The sequence below is a fragment of the Platichthys flesus genome, chromosome 1, assembly GCF_949316205.1.
Source record: "Platichthys flesus chromosome 1, fPlaFle2.1, whole genome shotgun sequence".
Lineage (NCBI taxonomy): Eukaryota > Metazoa > Chordata > Actinopteri > Pleuronectiformes > Pleuronectidae > Platichthys > Platichthys flesus.
In genome coordinates, this window is record NC_084945.1 from 12,682,380 (window position 1) to 12,700,721 (window position 18,342).

General features: G+C 42.7%; 1 protein-coding gene across 1 annotated transcript; it reads right to left on the minus strand.

Annotated features, from left to right (window-relative positions):
• Nucleotides 1-344: 344 nt before the first annotated feature.
• On the minus strand, nucleotides 345-18,119 carry mrvi1 (murine retrovirus integration site 1 homolog). Its single transcript, XM_062385103.1, has 21 exons — nucleotides 17,953-18,119; nucleotides 12,235-12,447; nucleotides 11,346-11,452; nucleotides 11,194-11,255; nucleotides 10,314-10,484; nucleotides 10,039-10,116; nucleotides 9,568-9,605; nucleotides 9,325-9,378; nucleotides 8,592-9,041; nucleotides 8,382-8,460; nucleotides 7,604-7,724; nucleotides 7,425-7,455; nucleotides 6,280-6,420; nucleotides 5,946-6,077; nucleotides 5,181-5,334; nucleotides 4,851-4,900; nucleotides 4,553-4,741; nucleotides 3,669-3,730; nucleotides 2,868-2,990; nucleotides 2,563-2,691; nucleotides 345-2,135 (listed from the first exon to the last, which is right to left on the minus strand). Exons 2-21 carry the CDS (start codon nucleotides 12,304-12,306, stop codon nucleotides 1,973-1,975), a joined length of 2,406 nt encoding a protein of 801 aa, XP_062241087.1. The 5' UTR covers nucleotides 12,307-12,447; nucleotides 17,953-18,119; the 3' UTR covers nucleotides 345-1,972.
• Between the last annotated feature and the right edge of the window lie 223 nt (nucleotides 18,120-18,342).

Consider the following 18,342-nt stretch of genomic DNA (forward strand, 5'->3'; position numbering starts at 1 on the left):
CCAGTCAGGTGCTAATGGTAATGCTGCTCTACATCAACGGGATCACAATTGGACTTTGAGTGCAAATGGTATATTTTTATCTGGGATTTGTTTGGAGTCAGTGGGTCACATGACATGGAAGGGATTCAGAACAATGTAGTTATTTCCTCTTCAAATGGGAATTTATTGATGGTCCCTAAATGTAAGCCCTGTGAACCCGAGTGAATGTTGAATATTAGTTAAGTTAAGTTAAGACAACTATCTGCTGGCTCTAACTGCCTTCGAACATCCAAGTTTTGTGTATTTACTTTTCACCTTAAAAAAATGCAAAAATCACGTTAGAAAAAGGGAAAACAGAACTAATCTCCTTTCATGCACCTTTATTTGAAGGTGACGTGGAAGAGGGAAACATCCACAAAGAACCAACAACACACACAGGCAGAAACACACGTGCAAAGAAGATAAAAACACCTCTCATGCCTTCGACACAGTGCTCTCACACAAGAAGAAAATCTGTCAGTGCTCTGAAGACAATCCAAAAGGACTCAAACGAGAACCGTCACCTGCAAATCATCGCACTCACGGAACCACTCTGGAATGTGCTTATGTTTCCTATTTAAGACTTTAAATAAACATGATGTAACTTAAAAAACAGAAAATGTATTAATTCCTCTATCTTTAAATAGGGATTCAATTATTATCTAATGAACACAAAAAGATTACACTTTAAAGCTTTCACATATAAATAGACGTTTGTCACATTTAAGGCCTTGTTAATTATTAGTTAGGAATCGGCTGCAGGTGATTCACTCTGTATTTCGCAGGAGATTTGGCGTCTGTGGAAAAATTCCTGTTGTGCACTTTGCTTCCACCAGCAAATTTGCCAAAGTTGAAGAGAAGAGCAACTGTAGCGAAGGAGATGATGTCGGTTATGTGCTTTATGACTTAGGAACTGATGCTCCAGATACAAAATGGATTCTGCGTTCAGAGAAGAGCCTACAGTTATAAAAAAGGAAACAATTGATGCAGAGGTCACACACAAACTAACATTGGTGTGTAGCCTCCTCCAAAAATATAGCAGCCGTGCAGCATAGACTGTGTATACAGATGGAGGATACGACTGCTCCCCAAAAGTGGAATTAAAGCATTCCGATCGCCCGCTGGTGGCAGGTTACAGTGTTAGCCATAAATCCTGCTTCCTCCATGTCAGTGGATGGGATATGGACCAAATAATTTCCTCTCGAAGGTGGTTTCTGGTATTTTATGGAGCTCTTATCAGACATGTGTGATAGATTGGTTTTGATTTGCAGCTCAGAACAACTCAAGATTGGTTGAGCGCGTCCAGACTCTGGCTCCACATGACATTTTCAGCACAAGATGGCAGCGTTAGTACGTTTTGGTTTCACTTCTGGATAGTGGGGGGAGGTGGAGACACGTCGTCCATCTTTATAGAAAGTCTATGGTGTGTAGCGAATGCAGTAGCTGTGTCGCAGTTTGATTTGCTCTACCTAAATGTATAATTACTATCCTGTGTATTTGTAATTCCTCTCACTGCCAGAAGGGGGATATAACGGTTCAGCACTTCGGGATTAACATAATAGTGAAATAAATATACATTTTTCCTGCTGTGGCATTAAATGAAAATGAAAATGCCATATTCATCATCCAAACTACCGGAATCATTATTTATGCATCTAATTTAAATACATATATTTCTTCACACTGCACAACTCTTTTTCTCACCACAGCAAACAACACTTTTCATCCAAACTAAATAATAACTTAACGCTGACAACAAAGGGGAAGGTGGCATTAACCGTAAAGCCTCCTTCTGACCCTCCAGAACCAGGGTCATGGATTCAAGTGAGTCCGGGTGTGATGATATGCTAAATGGACAGAGACAAAGAGTGACAGCGGCCCCTGTCCCTCTGTGGCAGGGTTCTTTGGTCGTGGCGGGACACTCAGTCCGAACGTCCTCATCTCGTGTGGTACTTTACGTGTCCTCGCGTTTGTTGTAGTAGTGACTGAAGAATGAAAAAATACTGATGACCAGACACATCACGACGAACAGCGTCAGCGCCATCCAGAGAAGTCGCCGATTCAAGGAAATCTTGGGACAGTAGCGACCGAGACGTGCCAGGACCTCCTCCATCCTCCTGTGACAATGACCCCGTGAAGAGCACAGTGCTGTACATATCAAGTATTTCAATCGCTGCTGACATTTTTACTTCCAGCTTGGTTCTATTTTCAGCTGTATTAGCTTGTCTGTTATTTGGCAGGACTACTTAGAAACTACTTCAGAGAATACCATGAAGCTTTGTGGAAGGATGTGGTAAACTTTAGGTCTGGGAAGAATCTATTAAAGTTTGGTGGAGATCCAGGTCAGATTTTCTTTTTACATTGTGAGATAAGATCAATTCATTTCAACATTAATGTTAAGGATACTGATATATGTACAAATGTAATTTGGTGCAGATCCAAATGAGAATCTGGACCAGGTGAATTTAAATGTGCCTTCACTGGTAAGTGGTACGCACTCTACTTTTCTTTACATTCTAGTTTTTTAACATTCTATATATTTACCTGTTTGTCTTAATTTTTCTTCCGCTCTCCTCATCTTTATTTGTTGAATCGAGTAATTTCTCCGCAGTGTTTTCCTCCTCATGCTTCTCGTCCTGGTGAACTTTGTTCTGCTTCAGTCCTTCTTGTAATCTGCATTTGAAATGATAACATTTACGACATATGGATGAATGAATGTCCCTATAATCTAAATGTAAATGTTCCAATACACACACACACAGTACGACACAAGATCCACCTGCACCACATTAGTCATCACACATTGCGTGTTTGTGTGTTGTCAAAGAGCAGGAGACAAAAGGACTCACCCTTTGTTGTACGCCTCCTCCTCAATCTTCGCCTTGAGCTCGGCTCTGATCTCGGCTCTGATCTCCTCTAAGTTGACTGAGGGCTTGGCCGGCTCACTTTCCTGCTCCAGCACACTCTTTCCACTGCATTGTTTCAGATAGGAAAGAACAATCAGCCTTGGACACCATCACGGCAGCGGGCGTTATAAAACTGTGATGAGTGTACAGTTCGGTTCCATCACAGCCCTGCATGTGGCCCTATCCTCTAATGGACAGGCTGCAGCGTGGACTGAGTGACAGCGTGCATTACAGGCACCATCATAGACCAGGAGAGTACAAACAGAAAAAAATGGAACTGGCACTTTAAACAATTCCTTCTCCTCAGAGAACATCGAGCGCAGGCACTTGGGAGCTTCACTCAGTCTCACTTTGCAACCAGGATGTGATTAGAACCGATGTCTGGACTTTGTCAAATTCTTGCACATCTGTTTAGATTATGACCCTGGACAGCATATCCATCACCCACAGCAGGGTTGGATTATTATGTTATGCTTTCAGGGTTATGTTCACCCGGCTGGTGCTGTCTCTGCAAGGCAGAGCACATCCTGAAGGCCACACAAACAGGTCGAAGGTCCCGCCGCAGCAGAAAACCCTTTTGATAAGGATGATTAGAAGTTCTGGGTTTTTCTTGGCCCATTGTTTCAAGGACTGTGGAGTGACCTTGGGAATGAAGGTATGTGGATTTACTGTACATGAAGTGTGTGTCTGTGTGTGTGCATACGTGTGTGCATACACCAAACAAAACCAGAAAACGAAACATACCATTCAGCTGCAGGTTGTGCCGCCTCTCTGGGAGTGCTGACTTTCACATCATTCGCTTCACACTACAGGTAGCGGATTTACAGAATTGTCATTATTATTTTTTCTGACAATAGTACAAAATAACATGTACTTTATTACTGAAGTATTCATATCCTTTACCCACCGTAAGTAAAGGTACCAAAAGCACAGTAAAATGAAATAAAATAAAAATAACTACATTACAAGTGTTGCATTTACTGTGAGAGATGTTCTGTTTTCGCTCTCCTGCAAACTAACGGTTATCAAGTACATGTGGGTTGATTCATTGGGTTGGAAAGAAGAAAAATAAGGTTCTGTTAAACAAATTTGTGGATATGTTTGAGATTGTCTCTAATCTCTGCAGTTTTCTATGAAACACTGGATTTTGCATCTCTGGTTTTAAAACTGTTATTTAAATGAAACCTTCTCAGAGTGTTGCCTCGTTGGTGGAACTGCTAGAAACGCAAATCCATTATAAACATGACTGTTAAGATTCCATCTGTAAAGTAACTGTAGCTGTCACATAATTACAGTGGAATAAAAAGTACAGTATTTCCCGCTGAAATATACTTAAGTACAGTAGTTGAGAAATCGCCATGAACCTTAATTAATATAGATTCATGCCTTTGGGCATCTTATTCTTTTTAACCAGTATTTTGCAGCAATACAAGATAAAGCTTTACAATTTAAAATCACTATTTATACTTTTTGTATAAAATAAAGAGTTATAAGTTATGAGTAAGTGTCCTTGGATAGACTTACTCTACTGACTTTAAGTCAGCAGTCATGCTGAGAGATCGGGTGTCATGCCATTCAATGCACAATATGTCATTTCCCATTATTTCCATCCGGACAGGAGGACCTACCAGGACAGGAAGAGCAGCACCAGTGGATGGTCCCACGTTGGGGCCAAGGGCTGGGTGGGGGCCTGAGGACGGACTGGGCCCTAATAGCAGGTTGGGGCCCGGGCCAGCTGTGGCTGGACTCTGACCTGGGATGTTCAGGAGGTTAAACTTTGGCACCACTGCTACACTCACCCTGCGTCTGGGCAGAGCCTGGAGAAGACCCAAGAATACAAAACAGAACAGGCAACAGTGCTGGTGGTAAGAGCAGGAAATGAGAGCAGTGAGGAAATCTTGTACAGACATTTAATTCAGAAATTACCTTCCCAAGGGTGAGGGACATTGATCTTGACGAACGTGCAACTCCATCATCTTCATAAAATAAGACAAATCCAGCATTACATAGGAACATATGGGCTGTTCTTATGCTGCAGAGCTGCAGTGAAGCTTTGTGAACTATATGTGTCCAGTGCAAACTGCAGTCAAGTTGAATAAGGTTTATGCTTTATCAAAGTCTTGCCTGGATAAATAAAGCATAACAAACTTTTAACTTACAAGAAAGAAAAACATGTGGTGTCAGATGTTTTTGTGAGATTCATTCCCCGAGTTTTCCTTTGCTTTATCTGATCGCGTCATCAGCGCGTGGTCTTACCTCCAGTGTCCACAGACCCACTATAAGAGCGATTGGAGTTCTGATTGGCCAGCTTCTTAAACTCCGTCAGCTCGGCATGATCCTTCTCATACGTCCGCTTCAGATTCTCCACATACTGCATCATGACCTCAGTGGCCTTGTTCATACGTTTCTCCTGTTGACCAGTGAAGGAGTCGGTCAATGAAAAACTACATTTCAGAGTAGAAGCACAGAAACAGGAACCTACTGACAAAAAGGGTTTATTTTTAAAGCAGAGAGAATCCTTAGATTTCCTCTGGATCTCGATAAACTCATGGCTGCCATGAGCTCTGACATACATCAGCTGACTGACTGATCAATTTCTAGATGTGCACTGAAGCTTGTTTGCTGAAATCTTATTGTAACAGACAATGAGCCAAAAGGAAAAGTGTCATAGAGCTGCCAGGTGACAATAAAATGTATTTTGTTTCCTGGTATCTTTACCCAATCACTGGCTCCAAGTTATTTACAGAAGCTTAAATGAATTAAATGCTGATGCCAACAAGTGAAGTAACCATATGTTGGTCTCTTATTTGATCCAGCATGTGATAGTGTGAGCTCAATAGAAGAAGAGATTACGCACATATTAAAAAGGCTTTGTAATTAATAGGTGGTTATTTATCTGAGTGGTTTGGGTGTATACATAACAAAAGACCATTATATTAAGGGAAGAGTAAATTTGCTATGTAACTGTCTTGCAGTGTCTCCTGTTTGCACCGTCATCTGCACTTGTTAGTAGAACTGCACCTGTCGAACCGCTCCGACGATCTCCGCCCGGCTGGAGAGTCGCGTGGCCAGGCGGTGCAGCACTGACACCGTCTCCGTGAGGCGCTGGTAGGCCTCGCGTTGCTCCAGGTTCTGGCACTGGGGTGAGGTCGTCTGCAAGAAACACACACAAAAAAAGTCTCTTAGAAAAACAAAGCGCAAATCCCTGTCCCTTGAGATACCTGGGATGAGAGTCTTTCTCAGACTAGATAAACATTCACTGTGGGAAACATGAGGTGATGGAACTCTTATGAGCCACAGAGGATTCTTTCTTTCTAGTGAGCTGATGTGCTATTGGTTGTTCTGGAGGACCGACCTTCAGCGCTCCTTTGAACTCCTCCAGCTCTTTCTCTGTGTCTTCCTCAGTCATGTTCCTCTCCCTCTCCGCCTGTTTGAGCCGCGTCTCCAGGGTGTAGTTGTCGTTACGAAAAGCCAGTGACAGCTGGACGAATGCATTCTGCGGGGAGGAAGTTAAAGCAACGTAAACAACACGTTTAGCGCAGAGGAGCTGCAGGCAAATCAACAGAATCCTTTTTAGAGGTCTCCCCCACCACTCAAAACACACACGCACCAAATGCATTGGAATGTATAATCATCTGGTAACGTGTGAGGGAGAATCGAGCAGCAGCTGAGAGGAGCCTGGGGAACTGGCTGTGATTTTGACATTCGACCTCCCTGTGCTTTGCTGTGTTGATCAAAGCCCGCCTGCACGGTTTTCCAACATACACGGGCCACAGCTGAGAGGAAATATATGACCTCTGACTGTCCTGATCCAGACACGTCCCCCGGGGGAGCAGCAAGAGGGGCCGCGGCCTGAACCCTGACAGCGTCACTAGCTTTTGCATTTTGCTGCACAGGAAATCACTCCGGCTCTCTTCGGCCCGATCAGGGACAGAAAAACACTTTCCTGTTGACAGAACAACGCCAAACCCAGGGAGCCCATTTTTACGACGGTGTAATTAACTACTTTGGTAACAAAACAGGTTTCGATAAACACGGGGAGGGACGTGTCAAACGTTCAGCGCGGGTGGAACAGAACATCTCCACTGTGAAGGGTTTAAAAGGAGGTTTCTGCTCAAAGTAAACACATTTTTATGAGATGTTTTTTAATGACTCATGTCCCCAGTCATATTACCGCAAATCATATTGAAGGCCAAAAATTACAAATATTATATTTTACACTTTAACACTTGGGAAGCAGAACCCAATAAGAGTCCCATTTGTTTGTTTGTGTAATTTAACGATTTAGGTAGTAAATAAATGTTAATGAGGTTACTTATTTTACAGATATCATGTCACATAGATATTTAAACTGCAAACAAGCACGAGAGGAAAAACGTTAACACAAAATTGACTTGGAACTTTTAACTCTTCATCACTAATGGCAAAAGGTCCGATGTTTGATTTTAGGAGGAGAAATCACAGAAATAACTGAACCACCTCAACAGATCTGATACCAACCTCAACCTCCTTCTCAGTCAGGGGTGGTGCACTGGAATGAAAGCAGACATGAACTGTTAGTAAGGTGGGAAATGGACACATTCAAATCAAAGAGCAACTCAGACACAGGGAGGAATATTGTTTGAGCAATATGTTTAAGATTAAGAGGAAACATAAGCAGCGGTGGGCTTGTTACACACCAGCCTGGCAGGCCCCGGTGTAGTTTCAGTTTTCTCAGCATCACGTCTGAAATGTTCGGCATCGCATCCAACTTCTCCTTCATCTCCGCGCTACTGGCCGGGATGGGAGTGGGATGAGGACCTGCACACACATCGCTGCGTCAATAACACCTCGAGGAAATAATCAGGTCTTGTTTTTTGAGTAAAGTAATTAACGACATGTCGGCAAAGTCCTTTCATGCAAACCTCAGTAAAATCACACAGCGGCCATAAGTAGCAGCTACAGTATCACGATAAACACTGAAATATACCATGACAGTAGCATAAGTCATTTAGGGATGTCTGTTATTAAATGTTATAATATTAGTCTCCATAAACATATCAGACCATTTGAAACCAGTGTCTCGGCTTCAGCTTGTGCAGCTGTTTGAATTTTCTTCTTCTTCTTGTAATTCTTCTTCTAGGGATTGTCTAATCTCACATTAGGAAGATACAAGCCCCAATCTTTGCAAATTCTCAAATGTGACTTTCGAATGCAAGTCTACAGTTTAGTGTTATTTTAAAATTCCTCTTTATATCAGATGATCTTTGGCTCAGCAGCTTTCTGTGTTGCAGGGCCAGTTAATGGGTGTCACAGAGGAAAAACACACAAGAACAGATCATCTCCATTTTGTGACGGGAACAAATATTTTCCCTGAGATCCAGGAAGTGCACACCCTTGGCCATGTTTCTGAATGGACTGTTGGAAAAAAAAAACTTTCTTTCTTGCATGGACAAGAGGGCATATGGGGACTGTTACCCTTTTCCTGTTCAGCAGCTTCACTCAAGTCTGGTAACTTGGATCCCACTATGCTGTGGTTACGCAGCAGCTTGTGTTCCTAGATACGCAAACACACACAAAAACAAAGCAGTTATGTTTTATTCCCACATCATTTCCCCAAGGAGACATATGACTACAAAATAAGAGCGAGTGATGACAGTTTTAAAATCCTCTTCACCAATGCTTTACCTCTCTGAGTTTAGACAGTTTGGGCACACCCCCCGGCGGGCCAGAGAGGTCCTTGTAGCCTGAAGACTTCAACACATCTCTGGGCTTGTCCGAGAAAGTGTCCTCTGCTTTCGGAGGGAAACTCGGTGCTCCGTTTCTAGAATTAAGGCTGCCCACAGCATCCCAGGAAACTGCTCTCATTAGCGGAGGGAAGGCCCCGATTGTCTTTATCTCTGCTGTACAGGGGGCCAGTTGGGTGGGGGGTCGGAGGACAGGCTTGGCCACTCCTGTGGCTGGGGCCTGGTTGGGGCTTTGGCCTGAACCGGCGCCCTCATCTGCTTTATTGACCGCCGGCGGACTCTTAGGTCCGGTGGGATCACAGTTCTCCTTCTGAACAGCAAAACGGGGCGTTAGAGTCCCAGAGGACACTTTCCTCTTCTCAGTGGGCTTCCAGTCCACCAACATCCTGCCCTGAGGTCACCAACATAATGACTGTTAGTGATACAGTTTACAGCTTTTGAGTTTGAATAAGCCTATGGCAGTAGAATTTCATATTTATATGGAAAAACACACTAAATTCATAGATGCAAAATGTTGACTAATCTGTAGAGGCGTTATGCTCAGACACAGCAGTCCTTTGGGCCAAAAGCAAGAACTGGTCAATTGAAACATTGACATCCCAGCCTTGGTAATTACAAAAAGTCAAATTATCAGTCAAATAGTTAAATGCAGTGAGTAAGTCTGCTGGTCTGACCTGATCCTGGGTCGTTGGTTCAGTCAGTTCTCGCCCTGAAGGAACCTCTAGAAGCTACAAGAGATCAACAGAGCACGTTTTCCTATGTTAATGAATATTTCATCGCTAATAATGAACTTTCACTCTAAAATCTGTTTTTAATTGTTAAGACAAGTGTACATTTACTAATTGTTTAGCACATTTCAAACACAGACACAAGTGTCTTACATTAGTACGAAATGATGAAACCATTGATTTCTTTACCTGGCCAACAGACTGTGTCGACTCGGAGGGTCCCGCAGCTGACAAAGCAGAAAACAACGAACAAAATCAAACTCAAAAAGTCCAATGAACGTTAATTTGAGGAGTGGTATGAAGGATTTATCATCATTTCATGTTGAGAAGGGAGAATGCAACCGGCTGGTTCATGTAAAAACACTGCACACCAGGAACAGCGTTGGGTTTGTGCATTCTGGGCAAGTGTGGAAACATGGTGGACTCAGTGGAAGAGAATCAAGTTTCTATGTCCTACAGATATGAACGGCTCAGTTTAAACTGACAAAAATACAAATGTTATTGGTTTCAGGTGATTGGACACAGATCAAACATTATCTCCCATGTCTGCCAGATCTAAATCCTACACACACCCTTTGAACGACAGAAAAAAGTACAAAACTTTCAAATGAATAGTAAATACAGAAGAATTTGATACTAAGGAAGAAGAACAGTACACACCAGCTTGTGGGGCCACAGTCAGAGAGGTGCTTCTAGACGAGCACGGTGAGGATGATGGAGTTAGAGTGGGAGAAAGACCTGGGGGAAAAGAAAAAAAAAATTAGTTCAGTGAGAACAAAATGGAAAAGTGTATATATACAGAACCTCAAGCATCACATTTCTTTAAAGTCAATAAGACAAAAAAAACGCCTCAACATGATTCAACCAATGTTCAAGAAATAATTTGCTCTGTTCAGGGTTGTCTGTGTGCACGTGTGTGTCTGTGCCTGCTCTACCTGTGGGCGAGTCTGTGCTGCCGGTGGAGCGGCGGCCTCTGCGCGTCAGGAAGCGGTCGCTGACCTTCTTGGCCTGTTCCAGCAGCTCCAGGTTCTTCTGTCGATCGTCCTCAGAGAGCTGCAGCTCCGGCAGCGCATCTTTCACCAGGTCGATCACGTTACCTGTGCTGTCTGAGGAGTGTCACACACACACACACACACACACACACACATATTAACCCTCATCCTAACCTTTAAACATTCATTATGAGGACTTTTATCTCTATAAGTATGAGAAGTGTATATGATATGAACGTATAAACAGATGTTGTTCACTACAGCATGAGTAACACCTGTATCATGAGCAATAGCCACTCCTTAAAAAAACATCTGCTAATAAAATCAGACATTTAAAATGAATGGATTTGATCTTTAATCTTTAAGATTTTTTTTTTTTTTTGATTTAAAAGTCAGAGCCGCTGGGTGGGCCTCATTTAGAGATGAGTTGTGTCTTATTGATATTTAAGTGGGACTCCTACGGTTAAGGGCAACGAAGGATCCACAGATTGACCTGAGCCAATAAATCCGGTGATGAGAGTTTCAGGCATGTTTGAGGACACACGGCTGTGTTTTTATTCATCACATGAAGTCTTTAAGGGAAAATGAAATCCAAGCTGTTTTGAAATCATAGTTTGACAGAGGAGGCGTTACTGTGTTACAAATATCCACTTTAGAAAAGAAAACACAGAAAAACTGATTGACTGTAGTGAATATTGCTGGTTATAATATCAAAATAGTTCTCATGGTGGTGTGTTTTCTTTTTAGGAATCATTTCTTCTTCAGTGTGTGTGTGTGTGTGTGTGTGTGTGTGTGTGTGTGTGTGTGAGCAGGGTTTGCCCACCGACTGTGGTAATGGGTCCTCCAGAGGAGTTTCTGTTCAGGCGACCTCTGGGACTGTGCGGCCTGACAGAGGAAACCGAAAAAATTCAGGTCACATTGTTCTTATTTACAGCTGAAGTTCAAGACAACCCGATGGCAGAGGGTCACAGGTACCTGGCCTGTTCCATAGCACGACCATCTTGTTGGACGATGGTGGCCTGCTGCGGGAAGACGATGGTGGGCGCAGCCATGACGACAGCTCGGGTTTCACAAGGTGCAGACTGTGCAGAAATAAAAACAGATTTCCGATGAAACTAGCTGAAAGGATGAGGTAGAGGTCAACGAAGTACCTATTCATCTTTGGTGCGGTTCCGGATCAGGAGACAATCCAGGATTTATTTCCCCCTGTGATCTCAAAGTAAAAAAAATCTGGCACATTAAAGGAACTGATAACTATCAGTGTGGTCAGAGATTTATTTAAAAGTGGCCAAATTGAGCTGTGGACCCCCTTTGGAAAATTGTTTTATACCCAAACTATACCACATTAAAGGTCATTCAATTTTGAGTTTCACAGTACGAACTTTTAGTCTTACTATTAAAGTAAGTAAACACCATCACAGATACACTCTAATTCCCTTGCAGCTCCTCTCCTCTTTGCACTAGATGGTAACAGTGCTGACAGGTTACAGAAAGTGTGTACATAAAGCTGTATACTGTTATTGTGTTGTGTCTTTGCCCTGAAGATTAGATTACACAGCTTCATTGCATTCTGCAGAGATGTCTTATCTGGCCTGTGTGTTTATGAACGATTACAGCGGAAAGCAATGTTCTCAGGGGACTCAGACGGCCGGCTGTTTAACACATTGCTGTCTGCAGAACAAGAGTTATACTCTGTATGTGGCCCTTCAGGTTTTATGCTCATTATGCTGTTGTGTTGTATCGAAACTGAAACGCTCTCTGGTGTAGTGGATGATGAGAGGATCCTGTTTAATTGGATCTGAAATAAAAAACTGTAACATTTAGTCTTTCTTTATTCTGGACAGCTGAGGCCTCTGTCACTCACTGTGCTGGGAGAGCTGGAGGAGCTGTCCAGGTCCTCTGGGGAATCCTCCTCTTCCTCGGGCAGTGTGGGCATGCTGGGGAGCAGTGGGGGGTGAGAGCGGGTGTGGGGGAAAATAAAAGCCCTCTCAGCAGCAGGAGCTTTGGCGCAGGTCTCCCTGGGGCTCTGGACACTTTGCTCAGAAGGAGATTCCTGCGGTACGTGTTCCTCCTCTTCCTGGAGCGGAGAGATCACAAACACACAAAGACACAAACACGTGCATGTTATGTGTGGACAGGGACATACGCAAAAGATAAGTAAGGGAACTGCTGGTTCTTTTATTTCATTGTCTGAGAAACTCGATCGTTAAAATTCTGAAGAAAAAGTCCTTTCTGGATTTCTGACCACAGCTAAATATATGATACACAGAACCAAACATTCTCATTATAAACAAATCCCAAAATAGCGTCATCCTCTCCTGCTTTGCAACGGCAGTATTAGCAAACTTTCCCACCAGACTGTGACTAAATTATCAGAAACAAAATCTCTTCCTTTAAACTGAATTTTTTTATAACTCAAGTGTTAAAATTGTGGGTATCAATCATTGTCCCACCGCCTGGGGATCTGATGAAGATTAGCAAATACTTTGAGGCAAAGTATAGGCAAAGAAAAACATGAATAATCATCTCAAGACAGCCATAGATTTGCTGAGGGTGCCCCCTGGTGGAGGAGCAACAAAGAGAAGGAAGAAAACGGTTTATTTATAGAAGCCCTCTCAGCTTTTATTAATCAATCTCTGCTGTCAAATGCATGCGCTAGACTGTTAAAATAACACTGCAGGTGCAGGAAAGCACCGTGGAGCTGCAGGCGGAAAGAACAATAACCTAGTGGCTGCTGATAATCTTGTGTCAACACAGTTCATCTGCCCTCAGCGCTGCATAAGAATCCAGATCCAGGTGACCTATTATTTGTTTCGATCATGAGATCCAAACTGTGGACAAACACAACAAGAACATTGACTATATCTTCACTGATGCCATCTACACACTGATGTTTTGAGCCGGTCAAATCCTTGCTATAATCACTTGTCACTTTAAATCCAGATGTTTGCTTCTGCAGCTATTATGAAATTGTTTTAACAATTACGGCATAAAGATCCAACTCTAAGGGGCTGAAAGTCTCACCCAGGGCACCAAAATGTCAAAAATTGGCCAACAAGTATAAAAAACATTGATCTTTTCTGTCCCTGTAGTACAACTCATGAATCAGTGAGGTTGAAAAGCATGATGTGGAAAAATAAACAGATTGTTTGGGTGCGGGTAAAATAAACGTTTAAGTTAGAGGACCTTCCTTGTCATGGTTACAATACAGACACACAAGGTTCTGTAACAATCATGGTCGAGGTCAGAGGAAACAACATGGGAAATGGACAGTGGTCTCTAATGATAAAATAAAAGTTGTGTCGACTCGTCCAACCATTCCAACATCTCCTCCTTCTGAACTGATCATAGTTACAGTCACACAAACATGTTGTTATTGGGCGTTTGCTGAAATGACTGATGCTGTTTCACACAACCACTAGGTGGTGCTTCACAATAAAATGTAACTATGGGTTGTAATAGGCTACCGACCTTCTGGGTCGTTTTTAATTGGCAGGAAAATACCCTGGTCTTTCAAATCATACCAGTGATCTACAGGTGGTCACACTTCAATTTACTATGGTGGAAATGGATTCAACACATTTGTTAGACCACAGGGGCGCACTCTGTTGAGAAACACTCCAACACAAGTTGGTTTACTAGGCTATGCCACATCAAGGCACCTTAAAGATATTGAATTTGTTAAAGGGGACATATTATGAAAAATCCACTTTTATAGTTCTTCTACACGTTAATTTGGTTATCTGGCATGTCTAGCGTCCCAAAAACTCTGGAAAAAAACCACGCTATTTGTTGTGGTTCCTCTATGTCAGAGACGATAGAGTGCGTCAAATGGGAATACGACCAGAATTTAAGTCACAGTCGGTCGACAAGGCATAGCCCCCCCCCCCCCCCTCATCTCTGATGTCTGTGGGCTGCTGGCTCCATGCCCCCCCCCCCCCCCCTCGGTCTCAGGCTTCTGTACTCGTGCTTGGGCGCTCGCTCAGTGGACAGCCTCTCCTGTGATGCCCTGGCGGCGAAGCGGAGGAGGATAACTTTTGTGGCCCGTACAGATTTGCTCCACGCACGGTCACCAGCTGCTCGTTGCCGCAAAAGTTGCAGCAGTGTTAGCCTCCAGAGCTGTAGCCCCTCCACTGTGTGTGTGTGTGTGTGTGTCTGTGTGTGTGTGTGTGTGTGTGTACTCAGAATATATGCCCTGTATGAATAAATATAAACGTACAATTATATACTGTACACACACATATCTAATGCATGTATTTAATGTTCATCTTTATCAGAAGGTTTAGTAGTTGTAAATTGTAGCTTCAATGAGGAAACACAACAAACAGATACAGAAATACATGTGTAGGACAGTGACTTAAAATGATTTTAACAACCTTAATTATGCTAAGGCGATTTAAGACGTGAAACTGGATGTGTGTCTGGGGCGGGGCGGTGAGAGGGGGGCGGGGCACTCAAAACAGGTCAATCTGAGGAGGGCTGTTTTAGACAGGGTAAAAACGGTGCTGTTTTCAATGATCTTTGTGGTATTTTGACCAAACAATGTTACAGACATTTCATTAAGACCCCAAGGAACCATATCAACTGTGGTAAAATGGGCATAATATGTCCCCTTTAAATAAACCTTCCTTATGAGGAAAAATGTAAAAAAAAAGAGAAGCTTTTCAAGTCTTAGATTCTTGTATAATCATGAAGTAATAAGCAGAGATTTGATTATTTCCTCTAAGAGATGTTGAGAGGAGCAATTAAATAAAACAACAACACTCACTGAGGAATTGAAAAGGCAAATAAATACGACTCATGACGGAGCCGGCGAAGCTACATGTGTCCTTGTTCCCACACAGTGACTTTCATCAGCCAGAAAGGGTTTTGGGCAGGAACTGTCCGAGCGAGTCGGATGCACTGAGTTGTTTTCAGACTCTGCTACGTTCAGTGTTACTTGTTCTCACAGACTCACTGAGCTCCAGAGAAACAGAGTCAAACAAACAGAGGGTCTCATGGATAGATTATGAAAATAATACAAATATGAACAGGAAGATAAGAGAGGTGAAATGATTTCTCCACACTAAGATTTTGTTTTCCCACTTAAAGCAGATAAACAGTGTGACTTAAAATCGTAGTCTTAATTTATGGTTGAAAGCGTTGTCAGTGATGAGAACATAAAATGAACTGTATGCGTGATGTAAGTGGAACACCAAGAGTAAACTAATTGATGCAGCATTTAGACACAAGTAAAGGAAATAACTGATCAATCACTGCATCAGAGGAGATGAAGGCACCTTGTCATTCAGATAAAAGATGGAGTCAGGAAAGTGAATGTACACACATATTATTGGCATTAATGGTTAATGTTGTATCAGCATCAGACAACCCATGGTATCTATGTACATATAATATCTGTCAAAATGTTACTGCATGTTCAAATCAAAAACTAAACCTGCACTACCACTCGCTGTGGATATAGCAAAGCTATATTGCATTTTAATTCTTAATTTCTTTGCTGGTTAATTTAGTAATTTACTCATATAAGACAAATCCCATCATATCTTATTTTGCCAGAGTTAAAAGGGAAATCTTCAAATTTCTTCTGTTAATATGTTCAAGATATTCAGTTATACATCAAATATTCACTATTTGGAAGATGTTGGTAGAAAATTCAAGTCATATCAGATGAAACAGGCGATAAATATATTTCAATGTGTGATACAGAAACACTGTTTCAACCCAAAGCCATAAAACATTTGTCACTACTGTATCGATCTATTGTATAGAGGAGTCAGGAGCAGGTTTCACCTCCTGGAGGAGCACAGGGCACTCAGAGTGGCTCTCTATCTGTCATGGTCTCGCTAAAAATAGAGAGATTTACATATCCGTGACCAGAGCAGGTGTGGCTGTGTTTTTACTGCCCCTGTTGTCATCTCGATTCATCAGCTGATGAATAATGCGAGGAGGGAAAGGTGTGACGGATGATTGGTTATTTCTGGGAGATAATATGGCACGCACTCCACACCGGACAAATCCGAGCTGCTCAGTATCATCACAAGCATGACAAGTTCTTGGGAACGTATAGGGACAGAGAAGGCCGTGAGTCACGGGGGAGGAAATGGGTTGTTTAACTATCTTCCAGAGACTGTCAGATATTTCCTGACTACTCTCATGCAAGAGCACATCCACCTCTCTCTCTCTCTCCGCCTGCAGGAGCATTTAGTACAGATGGTTTCATACGTTAAATACAGTTTTGCTACACAACGGTTGAGTTTAATGTTAAATTTCTTGCAGCTGAAGAAACTGAGAATGTTTATCTTTCATTGGCATCTTGTAATTTCACCTGATTCTCATATTTAAAAGTATAAACTTCTGTCTGAGTCTCCTTCAGTTGTTTTTTACATGGAGACAGAAATCATTTGAGGTTCTATTGCATATATGAATATAAATATGAGAGCGAGTATTTCTAATGTGATGATGTAATTGCCAGCACAACTTTGGTTGACCACCTGCCAAACTTAAATTATTGATTTATTCATTAATTCATATTCTACTTTCTTCTACAACAAAACATGCCAAATAAGGAGAATACGAAGAAGAACAGCAAATAAATCACAGATCTTCTAAAAAGTTTGAATATCTCCATTTCTTTACAGTCTTATCAACTTAACTTATCAATCACACAATTGCAACAAGTGAAATGTGATTAAATGACAGAAACACCATTAACCAGTTGTTGTTTCTTCTGCTGACGACACAGAAGAAACTGTTACCTGGCAAATGACCACTGTCCAAACAAACAAGCCAACCTGCAGTGTGGGAGGCTCGACTATGGCACCGTTTGTGTTTCTTTTGCAGACAGACTCAGATAAATATTGAAAAGTAATTGAATCACCCAGATGATTTCCTGTGCAGGCCATACAAGACTGAATACAGAGAAAGAAAGAGAGAAAGAGAGAGAGAGAGCCCCTGCACCACCCTGACACAGGGACATGAATATCTTGTTCTTTACATTTATGTTCTATAATAAAACTTCTTCCGCCATCAGAGTCAGAATGAACTACTTGCTGCAGCCCGGCCTCGCTGCCCCTTTCCTCAGAGGGAGTCAAGGGGACCATGATCCCCCCCCCCCCCCCCTCCCGTTACATAAGCCCACTCCCTCATGCCAGATTTGTTTAAAATTTGGTTGTGTGAAGCAGTGAGCACAGGGCCCGCAGAGGAAGTGGTTGCTACGGAGCCACAGTCTGAGATAACAGGCAGAGGAAGTGCGAGAGAGAGAAAGAAAGAAATGGATTGACAGAGTCAGTGGACGAGTCAGGTGAGAGGGAAGATAAACCCATTGACTTTTCAAATGCATCATACACGCTGAACAAAATAAAAGGTCATGTAAAGTCAGCGAAGAAGCTTCAAGTCAGACCAACAACAACAACAACAAACATCACCAAAACACTCGCTCCAGTACAAACTGCTGAAAGAGCTGGAGTTGCCTCCTTCTGCAGCAACACATGTGTCCACCTGAAACCAGGCCAAGCAAAGACCCCACAGCTCACAAACAGCCCAACCGTCCAAACCGGTCCTCAGGCAGCACACACATTACCTGAGTCCACTGCTGTAGAGAAGCAGACACACACACTCCTGCTGGTCCCCTGCAACTGAGAGCGACTTCCCACAGTCCAACTGTCACCCTCTCAGCCTTTCCCTCAGAAAACTCCTCTATCCTCGGGGCTTCTCCTTCCTTCTCCCGTCCCCTCTGTTCCCTGTCTTTTTTCAGCAGCAGCCTTTCTTTCACTCCTGGGAGCTTTGACCATTTAAGGAGAAGGGCTCTGTATGCTTCTTTGGGCTGCTGTGGAGTGTGTGTGTGTGTGTGTGTGTGTGTGTGTGTGTGTGTGTGTGTGTGTGTGTGTGTGTGCATGTGCTGTGTGTGTTAGTGTGTGTGTGTGCTCCACTGATCATCCCCCAACTTCACCCTGAAGAAATTTGGTATTTC